Source organism: Ursus maritimus, unplaced genomic scaffold (genome assembly GCF_017311325.1).
Source record: "Ursus maritimus isolate PB19 unplaced genomic scaffold, ASM1731132v1 scaffold_16, whole genome shotgun sequence".
Classification (NCBI taxonomy): Eukaryota; Metazoa; Chordata; class Mammalia; order Carnivora; family Ursidae; genus Ursus; species Ursus maritimus.
Window position 1 is genome coordinate 2684518 of NW_024424008.1, and position 24499 is coordinate 2709016.

General features: G+C 48.2%; 1 protein-coding gene and 2 long non-coding RNA genes across 3 annotated transcripts in view; 1 reads left to right on the forward strand and 2 right to left on the reverse strand.

Moving 5' to 3' along the window:
- DNHD1 (dynein heavy chain domain 1) overlaps window positions 1-24499 on the forward strand; it is an 80963-nt gene that overhangs the window by 49985 nt on the left and 6479 nt on the right. Inside the window, 14 exon segments of the mRNA XM_040630734.1 lie at window positions 976-1101; window positions 1416-1513; window positions 1615-4501; window positions 4707-4884; window positions 5058-5250; window positions 5491-5779; window positions 12972-14598; window positions 14787-14995; window positions 15184-15388; window positions 15464-15566; window positions 18952-19101; window positions 19352-19534; window positions 19665-20096; window positions 20272-20748. Coding sequence (XP_040486668.1) covers window positions 976-1101; window positions 1416-1513; window positions 1615-4501; window positions 4707-4884; window positions 5058-5250; window positions 5491-5779; window positions 12972-14598; window positions 14787-14995; window positions 15184-15388; window positions 15464-15566; window positions 18952-19101; window positions 19352-19534; window positions 19665-20096; window positions 20272-20748 — 7157 coding nt within the window.
- On the reverse strand, window positions 373-4798 carry LOC121102865. The gene is made up of 2 exons (XR_005834966.1): window positions 4672-4798; window positions 373-525 (listed from the first exon to the last, which is right to left on the reverse strand). It is a non-coding gene; the product is annotated as an uncharacterized LOC121102865 (long non-coding RNA).
- On the reverse strand, window positions 4834-23638 carry LOC121102864. Its single transcript, XR_005834965.1, has 3 exons — window positions 22943-23638; window positions 5656-5787; window positions 4834-4966 (listed from the first exon to the last, which is right to left on the reverse strand). It is a non-coding gene; the product is annotated as an uncharacterized LOC121102864 (long non-coding RNA).

Sequence of the window (24499 nt, forward strand, 5' to 3'; positions counted from 1 at the left end):
CCTCAGGAGCTCCCAGTCCAGTGAGAGAGGACAATAGAATAGAGATGAGTGCATGATGGAGGATCTGACCGAGGGCAGTAGCATCTTAGAAAGAGGACCAGCTTCAAAGGACCAGGGAGAGTCAGAGGAATCTTCCCTTCCCATAGACAAAGGCCCCATGCTGACTCCTGAAGGAGTAGGAGTTTGCCAAACTTACGGGGAGAGAAGGGCATGCCAGGCAGAGGGAAGAGCATACGTACAGGCACAGAGATGGTACAGTTAGGGAACTGCCAGTAGAAGAGAAACTCTCTTATCCAACCCACTTGAAACCCAACTGGCAAATTCAAAGGTAGTTAAATAGGAAGATCATAAAATATGATGTGTACATCATCATGTGGCTTAAGATTTTTATTTTAGCTTAAAACATATAAACATACATTTGTTTACTAACCTTTCAGCCGGACAAGAGCTTTACTTTGATTTGCAGTCAGTTCCTCGCTGCCTTTCCTGCATTAATGCATTGTCCACCGTTTCCACTTTCAATTTCTGTAAAGTTGAGCAGTGACATGAAGACACTTGTGAAGTCGCTGGAGTCCAGAATTTTTCTAGATTTTTATTATAATTTCCCAATTTTTAAAAATTGACTGGCCTAAACCTAATTTAATATCATGTTTTTATCAACTCACCTTTACTGAAGGCTTTCCATAGTTTTCATAGAACCAGCAACTCTTTCCTCACCCATATTTCAGTGATTAACATAATATTAGATCAAATTCTGTAGTTAAGATTATAACTCACGTGAACAGGTTTGCAAACACTCTGACTCTAGGTGAGCATACTTTTCAACTAGTGGAAGAAAACACATTTGGGTCTTCTAGAGAATAGCTTGAGAACCGTGAGTTTCAGTGTAATTTGGGTAATAGTCATCCCTGCCCTTGCCCCATCTGACTGCCAGCTCAGCTCAGCTCAGCTCAGCTGGAACCCACTCTTCCCTAGATTACAGCAGCCTGCAGGATTCTATCCAGGAAAGTCTTCAGGTGTTGTTCAAGATCCTGGCCATCCAGAAGTCAGGAGACTTAAACAAAGTAGCTTTGGAGTGGGTGGCCATCATGCATAGCCTGAGTGAGTGCAGGCCTCTAGCTGGCCGAACGTGTGGGACCTGAGGCGGGATGGCCTGGAGGGACGCGGTAGGAGGTGGAGGTTGGGTGGGGGGGAGATCAGGACAGAGTGAGGACCCCCTTCAGAGCCACTTCTTGGGCTGAGGTGACCAGGTGAAAGTTTATTCATGGCAGAAGTTTGCTGTCTTCCAAGCAAGGTGCCTGGGTCCTGCTGAGTATTTTGGGGTGGGGCACCCTGAGAGGTCAGGACCAGCTGGACCCCCTTGCAGAAGCTAAAACCCTAGTCTCCCTCCAGTGTTCCTCTGGCTGCTCACACAGGTGCCCTGTTGGACGTGTGGGTGACTTTCCAGCAGCAGTGGATTTTTCTGAATAAAGTTCTGCACGAGATGAAGATCAAGTTTCCTAGTCCTGACCTGGTAGGGAAGAAGGGTGAGGCAGGTGGACAAGGGCTACAGCGTCGCGGGGCTCAGGCGGGGAGGGAGAGCCGCCCTCACTTTTGCCCCCTCTCTCACCACAGAACTCCCGATTCAAGGCCACGGACGACCAGTATCGGACCCTGATGCAGATCTCTGTAGATGATCCCCTGGTGCTGTCACTTATAGTGCCCAGTGTCAAGCGGAGCCCTCATTTCCAAGGCCAGCAGCTACAGCAGCTGCTGCAAGCAGGCTCCGTGGAGCTGGAGGGCATCATCATGGCTCTGAAGGGCGTGCTCTACAGGGTGTGTGCTCAGTTCCCCCGCCTCTTCTTCCTCAGCGATAGTGAGCTGGTGGCCCTGCTGGCTGCCCCACCGGAGCCCTGTGAGGCCCAGCTATGGGTACGACGCTGCTTTCCTCATGTGCATGCCGTGAGCTTCACGGCCAGCCCACCTGATGAAAACACGGATGACCGGGAGTCAAGCCCAAACGCATCTACTCAGATGGAGGCACTGGCAGTGCTGGGGGCAGGTGGGGAGGAGGTGAAGCTGCAGAGGTCCATTCCTCTGCATCCAGATCTCCCCAAATGGCTGGCCTCTCTGGAGAAGTGCCTGCGTTTGGCGCTGGTGCACCAGCTGCAGGGCTGTGTGGCTTCCCGCCTTGCTCTGGGCCCATCGCTAGATGAGGCCTTGAAGCAGCTGCCCGAGGGAGGCCAGCTGCCCCCACAGCTGTTTGCCCACCACTGCCTCTGCCTGGTCCAGGCCTTCCCGTGGCAGTGTGTGCTGGTGGCGGAGGAGGTGGTATGGCGGGCGGAGATGGAGGAGGCTCTGCTTGAGGGGAGGACCCCAGCCCTGGTCCCCAGGCATGTGTGCAAGCTCGAGGCACTGGTGCATTTTATACGGGCGCAGAGGGCCTCCCAGGGCGAGCAGCCCCTGGCTTCTGTCCGCCAGGCCAGCCTGCTCAGTGCCCTGCTGGTCATGGCCGTGACTCACCGGGACATAGCACAGCTGCTGCAGGAGCACCAGGTCAGTGAGCTCACCGATTTCCACTGGGCTCGCCAACTCAAATACCACCTGGGTTCACCTCACATCATCCCCCACAGTCCCCTGCAGAGTCTCAAGACGACGGCATCTGCTGAGACTTCTCCGTCGCCACCTGCATGCTGGGTAGACGCGCTAGGCCGGTCCTTCCTGTACAATTACGAGTACCTGGGTCCCAGAGTAGGGTCTCTACCCAGCCTGCTGCCTGAGCGGCCAGCCCTGGTACTGTTGCTGGCCTTGGAGGAGGTGGCTTGTGGGACTCTCCTGGGCCCTGATGGAGTAGGCAAGACAGCCACAGTGAAGAGCCTGGCACGGGCCCTGGGGCGCCAGCTGGTGACAATGCCTTGCCTGCCTCAGATAGAGGCCCAGAGCCTAAGCAACTACCTGAACGGGGCCTTGCAGGGAGGTGCCTGGCTCCTGTTGGAAGCGGCTCAGTGCCTGCCCCTTGGCTTGCTCTCTGCCCTGGGCCAGCGCCTGGCTGAACTGCACCACCTCTATGCCCCACTGTACCAGGAGGCCTCCCGAAGCACCAGCACTGTCGACCCCACACAACCCCAGCTCCTCGGCTGTGGCTTCTTTGAGAAACATCACGTAGATATACGCCTTGGCTATGGCTCTCTCCTGACGCTGCGTTCCCTGAGCCCTGCTGTGCCTGCCAACCTGCGCTTGCTACTGCGGCCTGTGGCCTTGACACTGCCTGACCTGCAGCAAGTGGCAGAGCTGACCCTGCTGGGTGCAGGGATGCGGGAGGCCTCCCGCATGGCTGCCCGCCTCTCTAAATTCTTCTCCCTAGAGCTCGAGCTGGTGTCTGCGGCCCTGCCCTGCCGCTTGCCACTGCTCCAGCACGTACTGGAAGACATGATACAGGATTTAAACGCAACCGAGGAGGAGCCCAAGTCCCAGCAGCCACAAAGCCTTGCAGTGACCGAAGAGGCTGCCCTATTGCGTGCTCTGCTACGCTCCCCACTGTTCAGCATCCTCAGTGGTATCCACCTGCACAACCTCCAAGAGCTGCTCTGCAGGCTCTTCCCTAATGCCAGACAGGTGCTGGCAGAGCCTGCGGCACCCACGCCACGGAAGCCGCTGCTAGTGGAGGAACTGCAGCAGATAGGCATCTATCCCAGCCCTGATATTCTGGGCTCCCTGGAGCAGCTGAGCCAGGCTCTCGGCCAGGCTTTGGGTGTCTTGCTCCTGGGCCCTGCAGGCAGTGGCAAGACCACTTGCTGGCACAGCTTATTTAAGATCCAAAACCGGCTGGTGGCCAGGGAGGACGCCTCAACCCAGGGCTGCCAGCCTGTGGAGATCACGCACCTGTACCCCAACGTCCTCAGCCCCCAGGAGTTCCTGGGATGGCTAGAGGGCCCCTGCTGGCACCATGGTGTCTTCCCTAGGCTGCTTCGTGCAGCCAGTCCATGTAAGACTGTGGGCCCAGAGGGGCCACCACAGGAATCAGTGGGGATCCAGCACTGGATAATATGTGATGGGGTTGCCAGTGCTTCTTGGCTGGACTCCATCACTTGCCTCCTGAAAGATGCCCCCCAGCTCAGCCTCCCCAATGGCCAGCAGATAGCACGACCCCCAGGTACTTTTCTCCTGATGGAGGTGGGAGATGCAACAGGCATGTCCCCCACAGTGGTGAGCCAGTGTGCCCTAGTCTGGTGTGGTGGGGAACAGACGTGGCAGGGGATGCTGAGTGTCTTGATGGCAGCCCTGCCCCATGAGTACCGCTTGCCGCTGGAGACCGTCACTGAGCTCAACCACCTGGCCGAAGTGCTCGTGCCAGCAACATTCCAGTTCCTCACCCGCCAGGGTGCCAGCTCTCTGCTGCACGTACATGGGCAGCGGGCCGTTTGCCCAGGTGTGGCCGAAGTCACCAGCCTGGCCCGTATCTTACGGTGTCTGCTTGACCCCCACCTGCGCATAGATGAGGGGGAGAAGGCACATATCTCAGGTGAAGGGAAGGGAGAGGGAAGGGATGGTTTGGAGGTAAGGGGCCTTGAGAACAGCTGGCATATAGCTGGTGCCTGGAGCATGGGTTCTTTGGTGGGTTTGGGCCAGGGGACCGAAAGTGCACAGTGACAGAGCCAATCTCTACTCTCCCCGCCCCCCACTTTTTCCTACCTGGGCTCCTATTCTGGCCATGGTGACCTTTGCAGACAACCTCAGCTTTAGCGATCCTGTGGCCCCAAGCTTCAAGTCTTCCAAAAGCAGCTCTCTGAGTCAGTCCCAGGCTGATAGTGATGGGGTACCGAATCAGCGCAAGGAACATCTGCTGGCCGTCAGCAGCTTCCTTTTTGCATTGATCTGGGGCTTTGGAGCCCACCTTCCTTCCAGGTATCTGCAGGGGCGGGGTGGGGGAGGTGATGCCGAGGGCTGAGATGGACTGGTCACGGAAGTTAAAATCCAGGCGACGTCACTGTCGGGGGGAGGAGTGGAATGTGTGAGTGTGTCACAAATGGAACTGTTGTAACTGTCTGACACTTTTGCCCGCACATCCGTCTGAACAGGCTCTGGCCCCTCTTTGATACCTTCTTGAGGGGTTCTATTAGTTGCCTCTCCAACTATCCTGAGCCACCGCCTTCAGCTTTGGTGTTTGATCTACATGTGTGCCCTGATAACGGGACACTGGTCCCCTTCACTGGCCATTACCTGGGCAGCCGCCTCAAGGGAACTCTGGGCACCTTCAACCCTTCTCCCCAGGTGTGAAGACAGGGGGGCAGCAGCTGGGGTTGGGGCTCAAGGAGATATCCTGTGGGAGTCCATGTTCTAGGCCCAGCTAAGGCCCACCCGCTCCCGTTCTTTGATATGTTTTCGTAATCACAAGAATATGTGCAATGTTCTGCAAGTGCAGCTCTAAGATGAGTCCCCTAAACTTTGCTTTCAGCTAAATTACTATCCTAACCTGGTGCTGCCCCAGTAAGCCCTGCTCCTGTCCTACAGACTGAACGGCTCTTGTACGTGGTGGACCTGCTTTTGTCAGAGGGACACCCAGTGCTGCTGGCTGGAGAGGCGGCAAGCGGCAAATCCACCTTTGTGGAGGTGCTCGTGGGGCCACATCATCCCTACACGTGCAGCCCCGTCCACCCTGCCTTTACTCCCATCCACCTTCGCCTGCTGCTGAGTCGAGGGGTCCAGGGCCAAGCACAAGCTTCCCCATGGCCTGGGCAGCACCTGGATTCCAAAGGCTCCCTCCTCTTCCTGCTGGAGGATCTGCACCTGGCCGCTTCCGGTAAGGAGCTGGATAGACGGAAGGAAGGAGTTGTTGTGATCTCTTGAGACTGTAAAATCCCTAACAATATTTATTGACTCCCAATTAAATACCTACAGACCAAATCCCAGCATCCCATTCTTAATAACTTCTCATTGTACGTATGCTCCCCGAACAATCATACCCCTCTCATGGCCTTATCCACCATCTCTGTGTTTGGCTGCTAAATCTTTATCCCAGGTCAGGCTTTTCTTCCAAGCACTAGACCTGTTTATCTAACTGCTTACCGTATATCTCTACCTTGTTGTCCCATCGGCACTTCAGATTCAATTGTGAACTCATCATCCTACCCTTAAAACCTGCTCTCCCCCTTTCTTACCAAAGTCCATTCACCATGTCTCTCAATTTGGCATTCTCAGTATCTCTCAAATCTTTCCACTTATTTCCATTCCATCTTCCCTCGTTCAGATAGTCGTTACCTGGAATGTTGGTGAATGCTCTTGCAAGGCTTGTAGTGAGGCTTTCTTCTCTGGGCTCTTACACTCCGTACTCTAACTGGACTCAACCATGTACAGGCATTCAATAAGTCAAGCTTCCTCTAGCCTCTGGGATTGCTGTCCTCTCTGCCTTCCTTACTCTATTTATCTGGCCAAGTCTTTGTTCTTTACAAATAATGTTGGTCAGTATCTTCTCCAGGAAACCCGAGCCTCCAGGCTAGGTTAGATGCTCGTCTTGTGTTCTGTACAAAAGTCTGTGACAACCATGGTTTTATGATTATATGTTTACTTGTTGATCCTTTCCACTACACTCTGAGGTTCATGAGAAGAGAGATTTGTCTTACTTTGATAGACTCAACAGGAAGTAAATTGTGCAGTAAGAGTTTGTAGAAGCAGAGATTAGAAAGGAAAGAGGAAATTGTGATAAAAGTTTGGAATATTGAAGTTTAAAGTTTCTGAAGTGGTATGCTTCTGGATGATTTCGGGTTTGAATCTGGCCATGGGAATGGGCAGAAATGGAGTCAGGGAAGTCAGTGGACTAAAGCATTAGCTGGATTGCCCAGTTAGACACTGAAGTCTTTTATGGGATGTAGAAAATGTGAATCTGGTGGTGTACAATTTATTGAGGACTATGTGCTGAACACTTTATCTAGGTCATCTTTAGTGTTCATAAAAGCCTACTAAGATGGAGATTTGTAATGATCATTTTAAAGATGAAGAAGCTGAAAGATTTCATAACTTGCCCAAGACACTCTAGCCAGTAAGTGTCAGAACCAAGATGAAAATTTAAGTCTGTGTAGCACCGAAACCTGTAATTTTCTACAACTATATTATTTGGGCCTTTCAGTGAATTTGTACAAATAATCAGATTGTCAGTGGAAAATAGAAAGAGTAAATTAAGATCTGTGAATAGCAACTGAGAAGAGATTTCAACAGGAAGGCTGAAAACATTGCAAGCAATGTTGTGGAGTGAAGCATATTACAGCTGGCAGTGTAAAAGATATCCTAGGGTGACAGCCACCAAAACAACGAGTGTAAAATAAAAAATTAATAAATGTACAACAAAACAAAAAACTGTGACCCACTGTCTAGAGAAAACAGTCAATAAAAACTGACCTTGAAATGGTCTAGAAGTTGAATCTAGCAAATATTTATAGCAGCTATTACAGCTACTATAAAGTCCTCAGGAACTTTAAGGAAAATATGATCTGAATGAATGAACACATAGGTAATCCCTGCAAAGAAATGGAAACAACTAAAAATAACTAAACAAATTTTGGAGGTAGAAAATACAGTAACTGAAATGAAAAATTCACTGCATGGTTTAATAGCAGATTGGTGAATCCTGAAGAACAGAAAAATATTGAATATGAATAGAGCTTCATACACACACACACACACACACACACACACACCTGGAGTTCCAGAAGAAAGGAGAGAGAATAGGGCGGGGAAAAAAAAACCTATGAGGAAATAATGACCAAAATTTCCCCAAATTTCTTGGAAATTTGACGTTCAGATATACAAAGCTCAATTATCACCCAAGTAAAACAGTAAAAAGAAAACCATACCTAGGCACATCATAGTCAAACGACTGAAAATCAAAGAAGAAAAAACCTTGAAAGTGGTCAGAGAAAAGATGAAACATGTTATGTACAGATTAACAGTGTTAACAGTGATGGTTAACTTCCCGTCAGAAACAACAGAATCCAGAGGATGGCGGAACAACATCTTTAAAGGACTGGAAGGGGGGGGGGGGGGGAAGCTGTCACCTTAGAATTCTCTATACAGTAAAGATACCCTTCATAAATGAGGATGAAATAAAAGTACTTCAGGTGCATGAAAACTGAGAAGATTAACCGTCACTGGAACTGCTCTGTAAGAAATGCTAAAAGGGGCACCTGGGTGGCTCAGCCGGTTAAGCAGCCAACTCTTGATTTTGGCTCAGGTCATGATCTCAGGGTCGTGTAAGATCAAGGCCTGTGACAGACTCTGCGCTGGGTGGGGAGCCTGCTTAAGATTCTCGCTCTTCCTCTCCCTCTGAACTGCCTGCCCAACCCCCTACGTAGCCCAGCTCCCTGCCCCATGCTCGCTCTCTCCTCTCTTAAAAAAACAAAACAAAACAAAACAAAACAAAAAGCCTAAAAGATGTTCTTCAGGCAGAAGGGAAATAGTATCATATGGAAACTCAGATCTACAGAAAAGAATGAAGAGCACCAGAAATGGTTAATATGTGGGTGCATATAAATAACTATCTTTTTCATCTCTTAATTTCCTTAAAACAAGTCAATAGTTTAAAAATAAAAATAGCGTTTTTATTTATTATTCAAATTTTTATTTAAATTTTAGTTAACATACAGTGCAGTATTGGTTTCACGAGTAGAATTCAGTGATTCATCATTTACATACAACACCTAGTGCTCAACACAAGTGCCCTCCTAATACCCATCCCCCATCTAGCCCATCCCCCACCCACCTCCCACCATCAACCCTCAGTTTGTTCTCTATCTTAAAGAGTCTCTTATGGTTTGCTTCCCTCTCTCTTTTCCCCCCCTCTCCCATATGTTCATCTGTCATTTGCAATGATGCAGATGGAGCTAGAATGTATTATGCTAAGTGAAATACATCAGAGAAAGACAATACCATATGATTTTACTCATATGTGAAATTTAAGTAATAACATTTTTAGATGGAGTTGATAATGTAGGCAGAGGTAGAAAACAGACTGGAACACTAGTAAAAGGGCAGGGTAGGGAGCAGTGAGTAAAAATTATACTATTGTAAGGTTCATACATTCGTGCAATGTGAAATAGGAAGTGGGAAAGGTCAGATATGAAGTGTGAAGTGGCATGATATTATTTAAAAGTATTGATACATTAAGGAGGCATAATATTACCCTGGAAAAATCACTAAATAATAATAGCAAAGAGTATAATGTAAAAAATATATTTTACATATAAAAATACTTAAGTTATATAAAAGGAAGCAGGAAATGAGCAATAGAGAAATTAAAAATAAAAGAGACAATTAGAAGACAATTGACAGTATGATGGACTTTAAACCAACCATATGAATAATGACATTAAATGTAAGGTCCTAAGCACTCCAAAAAGTCCTTCAAGACAGAGTATTACCAGAGATAGAGAACTGGAATCTCCCAATTAAAAAATTTAATTAATCTAAAAGACATCAAAGTCCTAAATGTGTATGCACCTGAAACAGCTTCAAAATATATAAAGAAAAAAATGGATAGAAATGAGAGAGAAATAGCAAGTCCAAAAATCATATTAGGAGATTTAACACTCCTCTCAATAACTGAGAGAACAGGAGAGAGGAAACAAGGATATAGATCTCCATAACACCATCAACTGTATGTATATTTACAGAATGTCACACCCACCAACTGCAAAATGCATTCTCTTTTCAAGTGTACATGGAACATTCTCCAAGACAGCTAATATGCTGGGCTATAAAATAAGTCTCAACAAATTTCAAAGGGTTAAAATTTATAGAATATTTTCCCTGACTACAATAATAAAACTTAGTAACAATAATATGCCTAGAAAATTTCCCTATTCTTTGAAATTAAACAACAGACTTCTAGGGGTGCCCAGGTGCCACAGTCAGTTAAGCATCTGGCTCTTGATTTCAGCTCAGGTCATGATCTCAGGGTCATGAGATCGAGCCCCGCATCAGGCTCCTGTGCTGGGTATGGAGCCTGCTTAAGATTCTCTCTACCTCTCCCTCTGCCCCTCCCCACTCCCCTCTCTCACATTCACTAAAATAAAATAAAATAAAATATAAAATAAAATATAAAATAAAATAAATAAACATCTAAATAACTCATGCATCCAAAAAACCACAAGGTAAATTAGAAAATATTTTGAACTGAATAATAATGAAAACAAAATGTTATCAAAATCCGTGGGATGTAACTTACGTAGTATATCCCCAGAATGCAAAGTTGACTCAACACTCAAATCAGTGTAATTCATGACATTAACAGAATGAGGAAAAGTGTAAGATCATCACAATAGATAAAGAGAAAGCACTTGATACACTTCAACACTATTCATGGGGACACTCAGCAAACTAGGAATAGAAGGGAACTTCCAGTATGATGTAGGGCATCTACTAAAACCTATAGCTAATCACATACTTAGTGGTGAAATACCAAACCTTTTCAAAGCTCAGTCACAAGGCAACAATGTCCACTTTCACTGCTTCTCTTCAGTATCGCACCAGAGACCCACATCAGTGCAATAAGAAAAAGAAATAAAAGCCTTTAAAATTGGAAAAGACAAAGTAATACTGTCTCTACTGGTATATAACATGATTCTACATAGAGAATCCTAAGGAATCTACAACAACAACAAGAAAAACACGAACCCTACAAAACTGCTAGAATAAATAAGTGAATTTAATTTAGCAGGGTCGGGCGCCTGGGTGACTCAGTCGGTTAAGGTTAAGTGTCTGCCTTTGGCTCAGGTCATGATCCTAGCGTCTTGGGACTTACCCCCCCCCCCAAAATCAGGCTTCCTGCTCAGTGGGGAGTCTGCTTCTCCCTCTTCCTTTGCCCCGCCCCCATTTGTGTGTGTGCGCGTGCTCTCTCTCTCTCAAATAAATAAAATCTTAAAAAAATAATTTAGCAGGGTCATGGGATACAAAATCAACTTATTGAAATCATTAGTAGTTCTATATCCTACTAGCAAAATTTTAAATATAGTTAAAATATCATCTGAAGGATTAAAATATTTAGGAATAAATTTAATTAGAGATATACACTGAAAATTACTAAATATTGCTGAGATAAAGGAGGCTTGAAATAATGGAGAGATACACCATGTTCATGGGTCAGAGGAGTCAATATCATTAAGGTGCTCATTCTCCCCAGATTGATCTATAGATTCGATGCACTGCCAATCTGAATCTGGGCAGGCTTTTTTTTTTTTCCCTCGTAGAAAATGACAGGATTGATAAGATCATTCTGAGATTTATGGAAATGCAAAAGGCCTAGAAGAGCCAAAACAACTTTAAAGAAGAACAAAGTGGAAGGGCTTACACTAGTTATTTCAAGGCTTACTATGTAGCTGTAGTAATCAAGAGAGTAGGGTATTGGTATAAGGACATGGATACAGACAAGTGGAACAAAACAGAGAATCTGATATATGATCACATATCGTCAATTGGTTTTCAATAATTGTGCCAAGATAATTCAATTGGGGAAAGGATAGTCCTTTCAATGAATGGAGTTGAAACAATTACATATCTGTGTGGGGAAAAAAGGGGACCTTAAATCCTACCCCATGACATACACCAAAATTAATTATAAACCAATTAAAGATCTAAATGTAAAAGCTAAGTCTATAAAACTTTACCAAAAAATGTTAGAGAAAAATCTGTGTGGCCTTGGTTAGATGCAATGATTTCTTAAATAGGACACAAAAATTGGATTTTAGGAAAATTAAAAACCTATGCCCTTCAAAAGACACTGTTAAGAAAATGAAAAAATGGGCCATAGACAGAAATATGATACACATATCTGACAAAGGACTTATGCCCAGAATACATAAAAAAGCTCTTATAACTCAATAAGAAAACATAGTCCATTTTTAAAAATGGATAAAAGATTAGATCCTTCATAGAGGAAAGATTTGTGAGCGGCCAATGGCACATGTAGCAGTATTATTATGCATAGTCAAAACCCGGAAACAACCTAAATGCCCATCAGTGTGTCAGTGGGTCCGCAATTCTAGGGTTTTTATAATGGAATACGACTACTCCAATAAAACGAAACACACAGATGCACACAGAACATGGATGAATCCCAGAACCATGCTGAGTAAGAGAGGCCAGGCGTGGTAAACTACACATGATATGATTCCCTTTCTATGAAACTCTAGAACAGGCAAAGCTCTGGGGCACCTGGGTGGCTCAGCATCCAACACTTGGTTTCGGCCCAGATCATGATCTCGGGGTCATGGGATCAAGCCCTGCATCGGGCTCCAGGCTCTGCTTGGCGCAGAGTCGGCTTGGGATTCTCCCTCTCTCTCTGCCCCAACCCCTGCTCGTGCTCACTCTCTAAAATAAATAAAATAAAATCTTAAAAAAAAAAGAACAGGCAAAGCTACTAGATAGTGATAGAAATCAGATGAGACAGAAGTTCCTGGGACAATGCGGTAGGGGGATTGACCGTAAAGGACCATGAGGGAACTTTCTGAGATGATGAAAATGTTCTAAATATCACTGGGGTAGCAGTTACACAGGTGTATACATTCGTCAAAACTCACTGAACCATACATTTAAAATGCGTACATTTTATTTTGTATAGATCATATCTTAACATTGACTTTACAGAAATGCACATGTGCTAACTGCTCCTTCTGACTGTGATCACTGCACTTTCCCCCGTTGAGGTCAGCTCAGGTTTCCGTCCATCTCAGCTTCCAAACCTTCCTACTGTTAATGAGTAGCTGGTCACAGAGGTAGGATTTGTGGGGAGAAAAAGAAGAAATTATTCACTTTTAGGGGGAGTATGGGGGAGAGAGATCAATTTACTCAGACACGACCAAGTCCCAATGCATCAAGTATACAAGTTTCCTTTAGAACCCCGTGTGTGCCAGAAGTAAAGCCAGTGAAGCGGGGGTAGGAAGAACAGAGTGACACTGTCATGTGCACCCCTGCATGTCCTCACTGTCGGTCTTCGTGTCCTACAGACCCAGAGAAGAGCTGCCAGCCAGTGTTGGAGACTCTGCGCCAGGCCATAGATGGCACGGTGTATGCCCACAGCACCTTGGAACTGCAGACGCTGCAGCCTGTAGTCAACTTCCTTGCCACTGCCACGGTGCCAGGCTTCTGCGAGCGCCCACTGTGCCCACGCCTCTTTCGACTCTTCACAGTGCTGGCCCTGGGTAGCGTGACCCAGGCCATGCTGCTGAGCAGGCACACACCTAGCACCCAGGCCTGGCTTGAGCGCTTTCCCTCTGTGGAACGGGAGGGGGTTCTAGCAAAAGCCCTGGTCCGGGCCTCGGTGGAGGCCTGGGAGGCCGTGGGCAACTGCTTTCTGCCTTCCCCCCTCCACCCACATTACCGCTTCTCCCTGCACTCTGTGAGCCAACTACTGGGCAGCTTGCAGCTGCTGCCAACCCGGATGGGCTCCCGGGGCTTTCTGGACTGTCCCAACCATCAGGAGCACTTGCGCCGGGTGTCAGGCTTGCGGGGCACCCGCCTGGCAATTATGATGGCCATGCGCAACATGGTGCGTCTCTGGTTGCATGAGGCACAGAGAACATTTTGTGACCGGCTGGACAGCCCTAGGGAACGCTCCTGCTGTGCCAAGCTGCTCCTAGAAGTAGCCCAGGGTGTCTTCTGCTGTGGGCCAGTGCCCCAGAATGGGGGCAAGGGCGAGGAGGAGGAGGAGGAGGAGGAGGAGGAGGAGGAGGAGGAGGAGAAGAGAGTGCCAGAAGTGGAATCTGAAGGGGAGCTGGCCCAGTGGGAGGAAGCCAGCAACAGCGGCAGTGAGACAGAGGAGGAGGAGGACCCTTATGGCCTGCAGGTCACCACAGGCTCACCCGCCAATGACTCAGGTCTACCACCTTCCATAGCACCAGTAAGGAGGGAGACCATAGAAAGCCTAAGTCCAAAGATAAGCAAGGAGGAGGGCACAAAGGCTTCTGGCTACAAACTCCAGTTAAACAAAAGCAAGAATTGGTGGCAGAAAACATCCCGGATGGACCTGGCCTCACCCCTTTTGCTACCAGTGCTACTACTCCGTCCCCAGGAAAAGCCCTCAGACCTGGTCTTCAGTCAGGAGCTGATACTAGGGTCCAACTCTGAGAGCCCCAGCTTGTACCTGGAACGGCAGTGGGAGAGCCTGGAGGAGCAGCTGTCCACTTCGGCTGCTCAGCTGAAGCTGAGCGCCCACCTTGCCCGGTGCCACTCCATGGCCAAGCACGTGGCGCGCCTGGTCCGGGTGCTGGCCAGGCCCCGGCAGCATGGCCTATTGCTCTCAAGGGCTCTGGGTACTGGGCGCCGTACTGCCATCACTCTGGCAGCTAGCATTTATAAGGCCCGCCTCTTCCATCTGCCGTCTGGCTCAGAGGGGGCCATTCTCCAGTGCCTACGGGATGCCAGCTGGCATGCTGGCATGTTAGGCCAGCCGGTGGCCCTGCTGGTGCCCAAGGGTGTGGATATTACTACCCTTCATCGTCTGCTGGCCCTGGCAACCTCGGGCAGTTTCCCTGACCAGTACACAGAGGCAGATCTGGACAGCATTGAAGAACAGCTCCCCAGGGAGAACCTGAGTGTCAAGCAGAACGTCAAGAAGGAAACGCTATTGCAGAGGTGAGGCCAAGAACCCCATGTGAGGGGCTGCTCTGCTCTTGCTCTGTGCTGGCCAAAAGGCCAAAAAGAAATCTCAGAGCTGCTTTGAGGGCTCAGAAGATTGGGGCTCAGGGGTCAGGTTTGGGACGAGGGCCTAGATGGGCGGACATGGAGAAGAGGCAGGACAGTATCTGAGCCCCGGCCCACAGGTTCTATCAGCAAGTCTGCAACCACCTGCACATGTTCATCCTGATCGGAGATGACCAGGCCCACAAAGAGCTGCCCTCCACCCTTTTCCTGAGGCTTCTTCAACTGGCCATTGCTAGCATTGACCGCTATGAACCCTGGGACCAAGACTCCCTGATCAATGTGGTCCGGTACTACCTGGAAGGTGCTCAGAATGTATCCATTGATGATGGTGAGCCCTTTCTACCTGTTCTCACTCCTGTCAACCAGGTTTTAGTGAGGATTCCAGTCTCTCTCTCTCTCTCCCTAGAACCTAGTGATCCCCTTCACCTTTTCTGCCTGCCTTCCTGAATCAGAAGAGGGTCCCTTTTCTTTCCCATTCTCCTACAAGCTCACAGGCTAAATTCATGCCCATTTCAGACTCCTTGAAGTGCCCAGACCTCCAGGAGGCAATTCCCAGGGTGGCCAAAGCCATGGCTCTCATTCACCTTTCGGCTGTCAGCTACTACGGACACCTATGCCCTGAGTTGCCACTCGTCACCCCCAAGACTTTCCTAGACTTTCTGGACACCTTCATGCTGCTGCAGCAACAGATGACTCTGCAGATTAAGAACAAGGCCCAGCGGTGAGTGGTCCCATGTCCTGCACTGTACCCCCTCCTGCTTCCTTGGGCCTACTTATTGGTACATCCTATCTCCAGGATCCAGAATGCCTTGGATAATCTGAGAATGCTGATTGAGAAGCACAATGCCTACACCAACTTTGTCTTCAACTTGGAACAGCTGCTGAAAGGCTCCCGCAAGGTAAAGGGGGAGTAGATTATGAGGTGTGCACAGTAGGGTCACAGCAGGAGCCCACAGGTGGCTTTGGAGGAACCAATCGGCCAGAACCTTAGTTCTTATCTCTCGAGAATACCCCTTTCCCCAGGGGGTCTCTTTAATCCCTGCTGCCTCCTCCTCCAGAGTTTAGGCTCAAAGTTCCCCAAGGCACAGCTGAGACCAGGCTGATTCTTCTAAATACATGAAATCCCAGTGTCTGCTTCTGCTGTCCTTAGTGTGTACTTTGACTATGGGAAGTCCAGTATACTTCCCAAGACCTGTATAGATTCCCATCAGGGACGAGGAAGAGATTACATTCTCATGGTTACTTCTACTCTTACCCCCTCTTCTCCTGGATTCTCTATCATGGCTCACTGGCACACCTGTTATGGCCATCCTCTTTCCCCATACAGCTTGTCCGTATACCTCTTCCTTCCAGAAAAGCACCAACTATACAAGGATCACATGTACATTGGGGAAATGTGGATGGGTGATGACAGTAGGGCAATTTACATTTTTAGACCAGAACCGGAAAGAGAGTGGAATGGTACACTAGATCTCACTGTCCTGAACTTCTTAGGAACCCTCCTCTACAGGACATGTCCCAGTAACCAGCTCTTCTGTTCTCCTCACCTCTCCCTGTGCCCACTCCACAGTGTTATTCAGCGCCTCCATCTTTCCTTTAGAGCTCCTCCAATACAATTCTCATGTAACAAGAGAGAATTTTTCTAGTCCAAATCTAAATCCCATTTTGTTTTTAATAAAAGGAATTCTGAAATAGCTTTTCTTTATCTTCCTGCTACAGAAGGCTTTGGTGAAGGTTCAGGGATAATTTCAGAGAAGTAAACTAGTGGTCAACCTACACACAGACAAATGCTCCCCTCTACTGGGCTTTCAGGCCATAATCTCCCAATGCCTAGCCAGTCTCTTTTGACGGCTGCCTCAGGGCTATCACGCAGTGCTGCACAACTCTAGTAGGAGTCTGGCTTCCATTGTATCTATATGCATGGTTGTCATTGTGTTCTCTGTAAATGATGCTCCCTGGAGTTCTCACAGTACTGGTGCCCTCCTACCATCCACCACCAAGGATCACTAGCTTAGATGAAACCTCAAGACTCAAGGAGGTTAAAAAAAAAAAAAGTTCACAGAGGGACAGGAATGGCCTCTCCCATGTTTTCCAAATTCTAGTTTCTTGTCTTGGGTCCTACCATTTCCCAAGATGATTAATACCAGGATTATTGATTTGGTTTAAAGGTGCTATTATTCTTTGATCCCTGGGTCAGTTATATCGAAGGACAACATAAGAAGCCCAAAATCTGGATAAGAGACGTTCGTAGTGGGGGCGCCTGGTTGGCTCAGTCAGAAGAGCATGTGACTCTTGATCTCAGGGTTGTGAGTTCAAGCCCTGTGTTGGGTGTAGAGATTACTTTAAAATAAATTCTTAAAAAAGAGAGAGATGTTCATAGTGTCAGAGGCATTCAGTGTCAGATCCCTTGGCTACTCACTTAACAACCATAATAGTGTGTACTTCTTTCAGAGTTCCCCACCCCAGGAAATGGCATCACCATCCACTTAGTTAAGCCAAATCCCAGGAGTCATTCTGGAGCCCTCCATCTCTCTTCTTTCTCATAGTCAGCTGGTTCATTTATTCATTATTGTACTCTACGAAATGAACTGAACTCCACTTTTTGTCCACCCACTCATTAATACGTATGTCTGTGTCTACATCTAGATCTAGGTCCATGGAATCCTTGCTATAACTTTCTGAGGTGGCTATCCTTTTTCCCGTTTTACAGATGAGAAAACTAAGATCCAGAGAGGTTAGGATGAGGATTAAATGAGCTCTCTCATGGACAGCATTTGAAAGTGCTGGCACATAGTAAGAGCTCAATAAATGATAGTTCCTCCTAGTAAGAAAGGTAAGGTACTGTCCTTGCCTTCATGGTGCCTAGTTTACTGGAACACATAGACTCATCCAGGCAATTACAAGACAGTGTGTTATGACAGAGAAAGTCCAGAGTGCTCTGAAGTATCCAGACTTTCTAGAGAAAGCAAAGTACCACAATGAATAAGGTGTAGAACAGGCAAGCACTAAAAAACCTTCCTTAAATATGGAAACAAATGAATGAAGTGCACCAAAGTTGATACCTGTTGGTTAGCTAAGATTTGGCATAAAAGGGAGTGGGGGTGGGGAGGATGTCACGGGCTGCAGTAAGCACGGGCAGAGGCCCAGAGGCGAGAGAACATGTAACCACGTCAGAGGAGCTGAAAGTCAGGAACGGCTGGAGAGTGGGGTGCTGGGGGAGGAGAGACATGAGGTTGCAAAGTGGAGTCAAGGCCTCCTGGGCACGGAGGCCTCATAAACCAACTGGGAGAGTGGTGAGTGTTTGGGAGCATGATGATGATGGTATCTGGTTGCAGTATGGAGAGAGGAGTAGAGCAGAAGCTGAGATGGCAGTGGGGGAGCATGGGCACAGGCAGGGGAGCAGAAAGGACAGACAGGAGGTAGACCTGCACAGCCTTGAAGATGGGCTGGGTTTGGGGGAATAGAAGAGATGGAGTCAGGGTTACAATGAGGTTTTCTTCCTTGGGAAACCTGAGTGAGTTTTGCCACAGTTTTCTGAGAAAAAGAACAGGTGAGGAGGCAAGTAAGACTGCAAGAGATCCGATGGGGCACAGCCAAGACGTTGTTCGTTTGTGGACGTGTGGAGTCCGAGGGGCCTGTGAGGCATCGAAGAGGAGATTGCTACTAAGCAGACGGATACCTGGATTTGGGGCTCAGGAAACAATCTGGCTCGAGGTAGCGATTTGAGAGTTGTTCAAGCAGAGTGGTCATCAAAGCCATGAGATTAGGGAGGACACGTGGGAGTGCAGAATGAGAAGCTAAGGAGGCTCTGAAACACTGCCGAGGAATAGTTAAGGGATGGTAGAGGAAGAGACAGAGAAAGAGCAGCCACCGAAGCTGGAGAAAGCCAAAGGCTAACACGGGGTCACGAAAGTCCAGAGAAGACAGTGCTTCAAGAGGGAGGGAACTGTCTTCTGTGACAAATGCTGCTAATGGGTCAAGTAAGATGCAAGTGTAGCATAACGGTTAAGCTGTGTGCTTTGGAGTCAGACTGCCTGGGCCTGCGTGGCAGATCAGGAGAAGTAAGCACCCACTTGGAGCTGCATTACCTGGTGCGTAACTCACACACCAGTAAGTGACAGTTCCAGGGCTCAGTCTTTATCTGGGGCCTAGATGGAGTTCAACTTGGTCGTCCTCACCATCAAGTGAGGGGTATGCTGGAGTCCCAAGCCCACGGGGCTCCTTTTGGGGTATTCCCACCTGGCCCAGGATCCGGAGCTGCAGAGCCTGGATCTCTGTTTACAGAACATCAGCTTACTTCAGCAGCAGCTAGAGAAGGGCAAGGGGCTGTCCAAGCAGCAGCTGGCAGAGTGTCGGCAGCAGGAGAAGCTCATTGAGAACCTGACCAAGCAGCGGGATGCCCTGCGGGCTCAGCATGAGGCTTTCCTGGAGCAGGTGGGCTCTTCCTGCTGCCTGTCCTGCACTGGTCCTCTCTGGGGAGGGGATGGCCTTTCACAGGATGCCCAGAGGGGAGAATGGGGCGACCTGTCATGGAGTCTTCTGGGGGAGGGGCAAAGGTAATAGAATGGCTTGAGGCACTGTCACTCATGGGAACCCCTAGGAAGAAGTGATCCCTCCTGGCAACACCTTGAAGGAAGAGGACACTCTGGGAACTCACTTCAAGAGTGCATCTCTCCTCATTTAGATGGGCAAGGCCTTCCTGGGACCTCTGAGCCAGCTGCAGGTGGCTGACTTTGAGGAGTTACGGAGCTATCGAGCGCCACCAGAATCAGTGGTCCAGGTGACCGATGCCCTGTGCGACCTGTTCCACTGTGAAACAGGCTGGGCCAGTGCCAAGCAACTTTTATGCACTGAGGATTTTTATCAGGTAGGGAATGTGGAGCACAATGGAGGAGGAGAGTGGAGGCCTAAGGGGGGGACCCTGGCAGAATGAGGCGGTTGGGGCAAGGTCCAGAGCACCTATGTTTGCCCTTACCCCTCTTAACCCACTTTTCCAGGAGCTGGTGTTCTTCCCCAAGGAGAAGATGACGGACTCAGAGGTGATAAAGTTAACCCAAGCTCTGAAGGCTCCAGGTATGAGCGATGCAGCTCTGCGGGCAGTAAGCATACCCGCAGCAAACCTGGCCGCCTGGCTCTGGGCTGTTCTGCGCTATGGGCTGGCCCAGCGCCGAGGACTGCCCACGGGCCTGCTGCTGCGGCAGATAGAGGCCACGCTGGCTCGGGAGCAGGCCCGCCTGGGCCACCACCAGTTCCAGGCCCAGGAGACCCGAGAGCACAATTTGGATCTGGCCAAGGCGCTGGAAGAGGCCCAGGCTTCGAACAACCATATGATAGAGAAGTTCAGTCAGGCTCAGTGTGGCCAATATCACAAGTGGCCCATCAAGGCGGCACTGCTCACACCCATGCACTCCTGGACCACAGAGCTCCAGGTAAGCAGTCCCTCCCGGATTTCCCCCCAAAGTTCATTTCTGCACCCCAGCCCCCAACCCCTCGGCTCCTCCCTAGGCTCTCCCTGCCATGCTTCCCTGCACCTCCTGCCTCACTCCCTCTCTGCCTATATCCTCCTCGCTGGCCCACATGCCCTCTGCTCTCCCGTCCCGCCAGAAGTTGAAGGGGCACTGCCTGACTGTGTTCGGAGACGCCCTCCTGTGTTCGGCTGCCATCACCTACCTGGGTCCTTTCCCGCCAGTGAGGCGCCAGGAGCTACTAGACAAGTGGCTGGCTCTGTGTAGGGGCTTTCAGGAGACCCTGGGCCCAGACGATGTGGCACAGGCACTGAAGCAGAAGCAGAAATCTATCGTCGTGCCACCAAAGAACCCCCTGCTCTCCATACGCTCTCCCTTCAGCCTTCTGTCCTTGCTAAGCTCTGCATCTGAACAGCTCCAGTGGGACCGAAACCTGAAGCCCCAGGCCAAGTCAGCCCGCCTGGCAGGCCTGCTTCTGCGAAGCAACAGCCACTACTCCAGTCGCCGTTGGCCTCTGGTGCTTGACCCCAGCAACCAGGCCCTCAGCTGGCTGAACCCTCTGCCTCTGCAGGAGACCAGATGCTTGGCCCCAGGCCCCACTGAGTGCAGAGGTAAAGCCAGGGATAACAAACATAATGCTTCTCGGGGATCTGAACAGCCAGCACTCTCAGCCACATGTGGTCTTCCCTTTCATAATGAAGACACTAAAGTTTTGTGGCCAGGGTATCCTAGACTTCATCAGCCCATATGATATTAATCAGTTAGGTCATATTTACATCTTGGGGCCTATATTGCAATGATTTCTGAATCTAAATGGCTGATCAGTCCATGATCTTCCACTTCCCTGGTCTGCCCAGCACTCTTAGAAACTTGGCCTACAACTCAGAGCCTTCCTTACTATCCAAATTTATCCCATGTTCAGGAATTCTGGGGAAATATTTCTATTAGCTCTGATTGGAGCAGAGACCCATCTGGGTGGAGTGTCAGAAGGAGGTGTTTCCTAGGGGAAGTAGGGAAAGGAAAAAAGGGTGTTAATTTTCCAGAAGAAGGGGAATTGCACTGGGGAGAATAATAGCCATCTACAATGGACAGTATATAATAAGGTGGTCTGTAACATGGGCTCTATAATCAGACTGTCTGGGTCAAATATCTGTTCTTTACTAGCTGTGCAAATAGGGCAAGGTACTTAATCAGTCTAAGCCTAAATTTATTTGCCAATAAAATGAGCATCTTAATTATACCCATCTCATAAAACACTGTATTAAGTAAGATAATGCATGTAAAAGGGGTTCACACAGTGCCTAAAAATAACATGTTTCCAAAAATGTTAGTATCACTACTAATGAATTACTACTACTACTATTCCACTCCATTCCTTGGCTGTCCAGCGCAACCTTCCATTGTGCCCATACCCCATTACAAAAATGCCCATGACACAACTATCCCATCTGTAACTGTGAGTGAGTTTACCCCTCTCTAGTAAGAGACACCCTGAAGAAACGTCCAGCTGCAGCATCCAATGCTGAGTTCACGAACTGTCAGTGGTGTTCACTGTTCTTGATCAGGCCTAGATGTGGCTCTCTGTGATTCTATAACCTATGATAGAGTACACGCTAAAACTCACCCTAGTAATACACCTGATACGCAGGGTGAAGCAAAATCAAATTGAGATAACTACAGTAAACTTCCTGTTCAAAAGCCAGGTAAGGGTAAGGAACACACACTTGTGTACCAGTCTTCAGCATGTGCTGTGGAACGCCAAACAGCGACAGTAAGGCCAATGATGAGCATCACGTCACTGGCTATAGAGAGTTCTTGGACCGCCACTTTGGCTGTCCTGGGGTCTGATGAACAGCATAATTTTCCTTGTCCATTGTCCCCAGGGCTATCTGTGAAAGGGACGCTGGGCAAGAGTCCCCTGTTTGTAGCTTCTGCCTTACATACCCACTTCCTGTTGGAGTGGGATGGGGGCTTAGGATTTGCCTTAAAATTAAGCAAACACTGATCACTTGTTACCAGACAGGGGATTTTCTACCTAATTCCTTTAAATCTCTCATCTTTTTCCATCGGAGTTCATTTGTAAGGACTCTATTAGTTATTAACCAATGTCAGAAATCTTGATATATTCTCATTCACGAATTTAAACCCCATTTTTTGTCTTCTCTCCTAACATTGGTTCTGGGGCTGTAGCAATCCCACTAAGCTTCAATGTAATTGTCATCCAGCTAAACCTTGGCCTTCTTCTCAGAGCTGTAGTAATAAAACAGTCTGAGTAGTGAGCTTAGGCTAATTGGCCATGGAATGTAGCCCCTATTACTTGGGGCTGTATCCAAATCAAAAGGGGGAGGGAGGCTATTGCGTTTGTCAAGCAGGGAATAGTGCTTAAAGAGAAGTGCTTGGGATGGACCTGGAGAATTAGACTTCCCTGATTTTCCAGGTTCTTCCAATAGCCAATAATTTCCTATTCCATGCTCCATAGAGTAGAAAATCATTTTTACAAATCAACAGGATGCATGAGTATCTGATCATCTGTGGTCTGAAATTGCTTGATATGAGCAGAAAGGAATTTTCTCTAAGCTTTTTTTCGGGAGGTTGTTCCTCTTATCTAAGTAGAGAAGCAGCCAGCATGCCTCCTACTAAATCCACTGAAGTTCAGTGAGCATATGGTCCAAGTCCCCTGAGATAAACCAACTTCTTGCCCACCCCATAACCTAGTAGGGAAAAGAAAAATCCTCATTGCCCCTCCCCACCACTAACTCACTGTATCAGCTAGGAATGCTATCACGATCAGTAACAAAAGCCCAACTTACCATGGCATAAGAAATAAGGATTTATTGGGGCACCTGGATGGCTCAGTTGGTTCAGCAGTCAACTCTTGCTTGATCTCAGCTCAGGCTTGGATCTCAGGGTAGTGAGTTCAGGCCCCGCACTGGGTTCCACGCTGGGTGTGGAGCCTATTTAAAAAAAAGAGAATAGAAAGAAGGATTTATTTATCTCACATTATAAGAAGTACTGAGATAAGCAGGCACAGGGCTTCAGTATTGACTTCAAGTACCCGGACTCTTCTATCTTTCTGCTCAATGATCCTTAGAATGTTGGCTTATCACATTATAGTGGGTTGAATGTAGTGGGTTGAATCCTAACCCAAAGTTCATATTAATTAATATGAACTTATTTGGAAAAAGAGTCTTGTAGGTATAATTAAATTAAGAACCTTGAAATGAGATCACCCTACATTATCTGGATTGGCCCTAAATCCAATGACAATTGTCCTTATAAGAGAAAAAAGAGAAGGCATAGGTACGCAGGGGGAAGGCCTCAGGAGGATGGAGACAGTGCAGTGATGTAGCCACAAGCCGAGGAATTCCTGGAACCAACAGAAGCTGGAGAAGGCAAGGAAGGAGTCTCCCTTAAAGCCTTCAGAGGGAGTGCAGCTTTCCCGACACCTTGATTTTGGACTTCCGGCCTCCAGAACTATGAGGAAATAAGTTTTTGTGGTTTTTTTTTTTTCAGCCATCATATTCGTGGTAATTTGTTACCATATGGCTGCTATCCAATGGCTGCGTCGTGTCAGAGTTGCTGCTAGCCATTTCACCCTTTTTATCAGGAAAACGGAAGATCTTTCCAGAAGTCTGAATAGCCAAATGTGGTAGGCAGAGTTTTGGTCCCCATGACATTTGTCCTCCATTGTTACTCCTGTAACTATGTTCCATGGCAGGAAAGACTCTGCAGATGTAACTAAGATTACTAACCAACTGATCTTAAGATAGAGATATCCTGGATTATCTGGATGCACCCAGCGTAATCACATGTGCCCCTCAAAGAAGCAAGGAGGAAAGAAGAGACAGGAAGATTTGAAACATGAGAAGGGTTCAAGAAACTGAGCTGGTTTGAAGGTGGAGTGGGCTACTGGGAAAGTGTGAGATAGAAATGAATTCTTTCAAAAACCAGAAAGCCTGAAAGAGGACCCAAGCCCCAGACGAGAACTGCAGCCCCAGTTGCTGCCTGATTAGCCCCGTGTAACCCCAAGTGGAGCATCCAGTCATTCTGTGCGGGGCTTCTAACCTTCTGTACTCAGACATAATAAATGGGTGTTGTTTTAAGCTGCTAAGTGGTAATTTGTGGTAAGTTGTTAAGCAATAGGAAATGAATCCACTAAACTGTGGACCTGGCAACCTCCACTCGCCTACTTCTTAATGCTTAATACTTTTTACAAAAAGATTTTATTTATTTGAGAGAGAGAGAGCACAAGTGGGGGAAGGGGCAGAGGGAGAGGGAGAAGCAGACTCCCCTCTGAGCAGGGAGCCTGATGCGGGGCTCCATCCCAGGACCCTGGGATCATGCCCTGAGCCGAAGGCAGACACTTA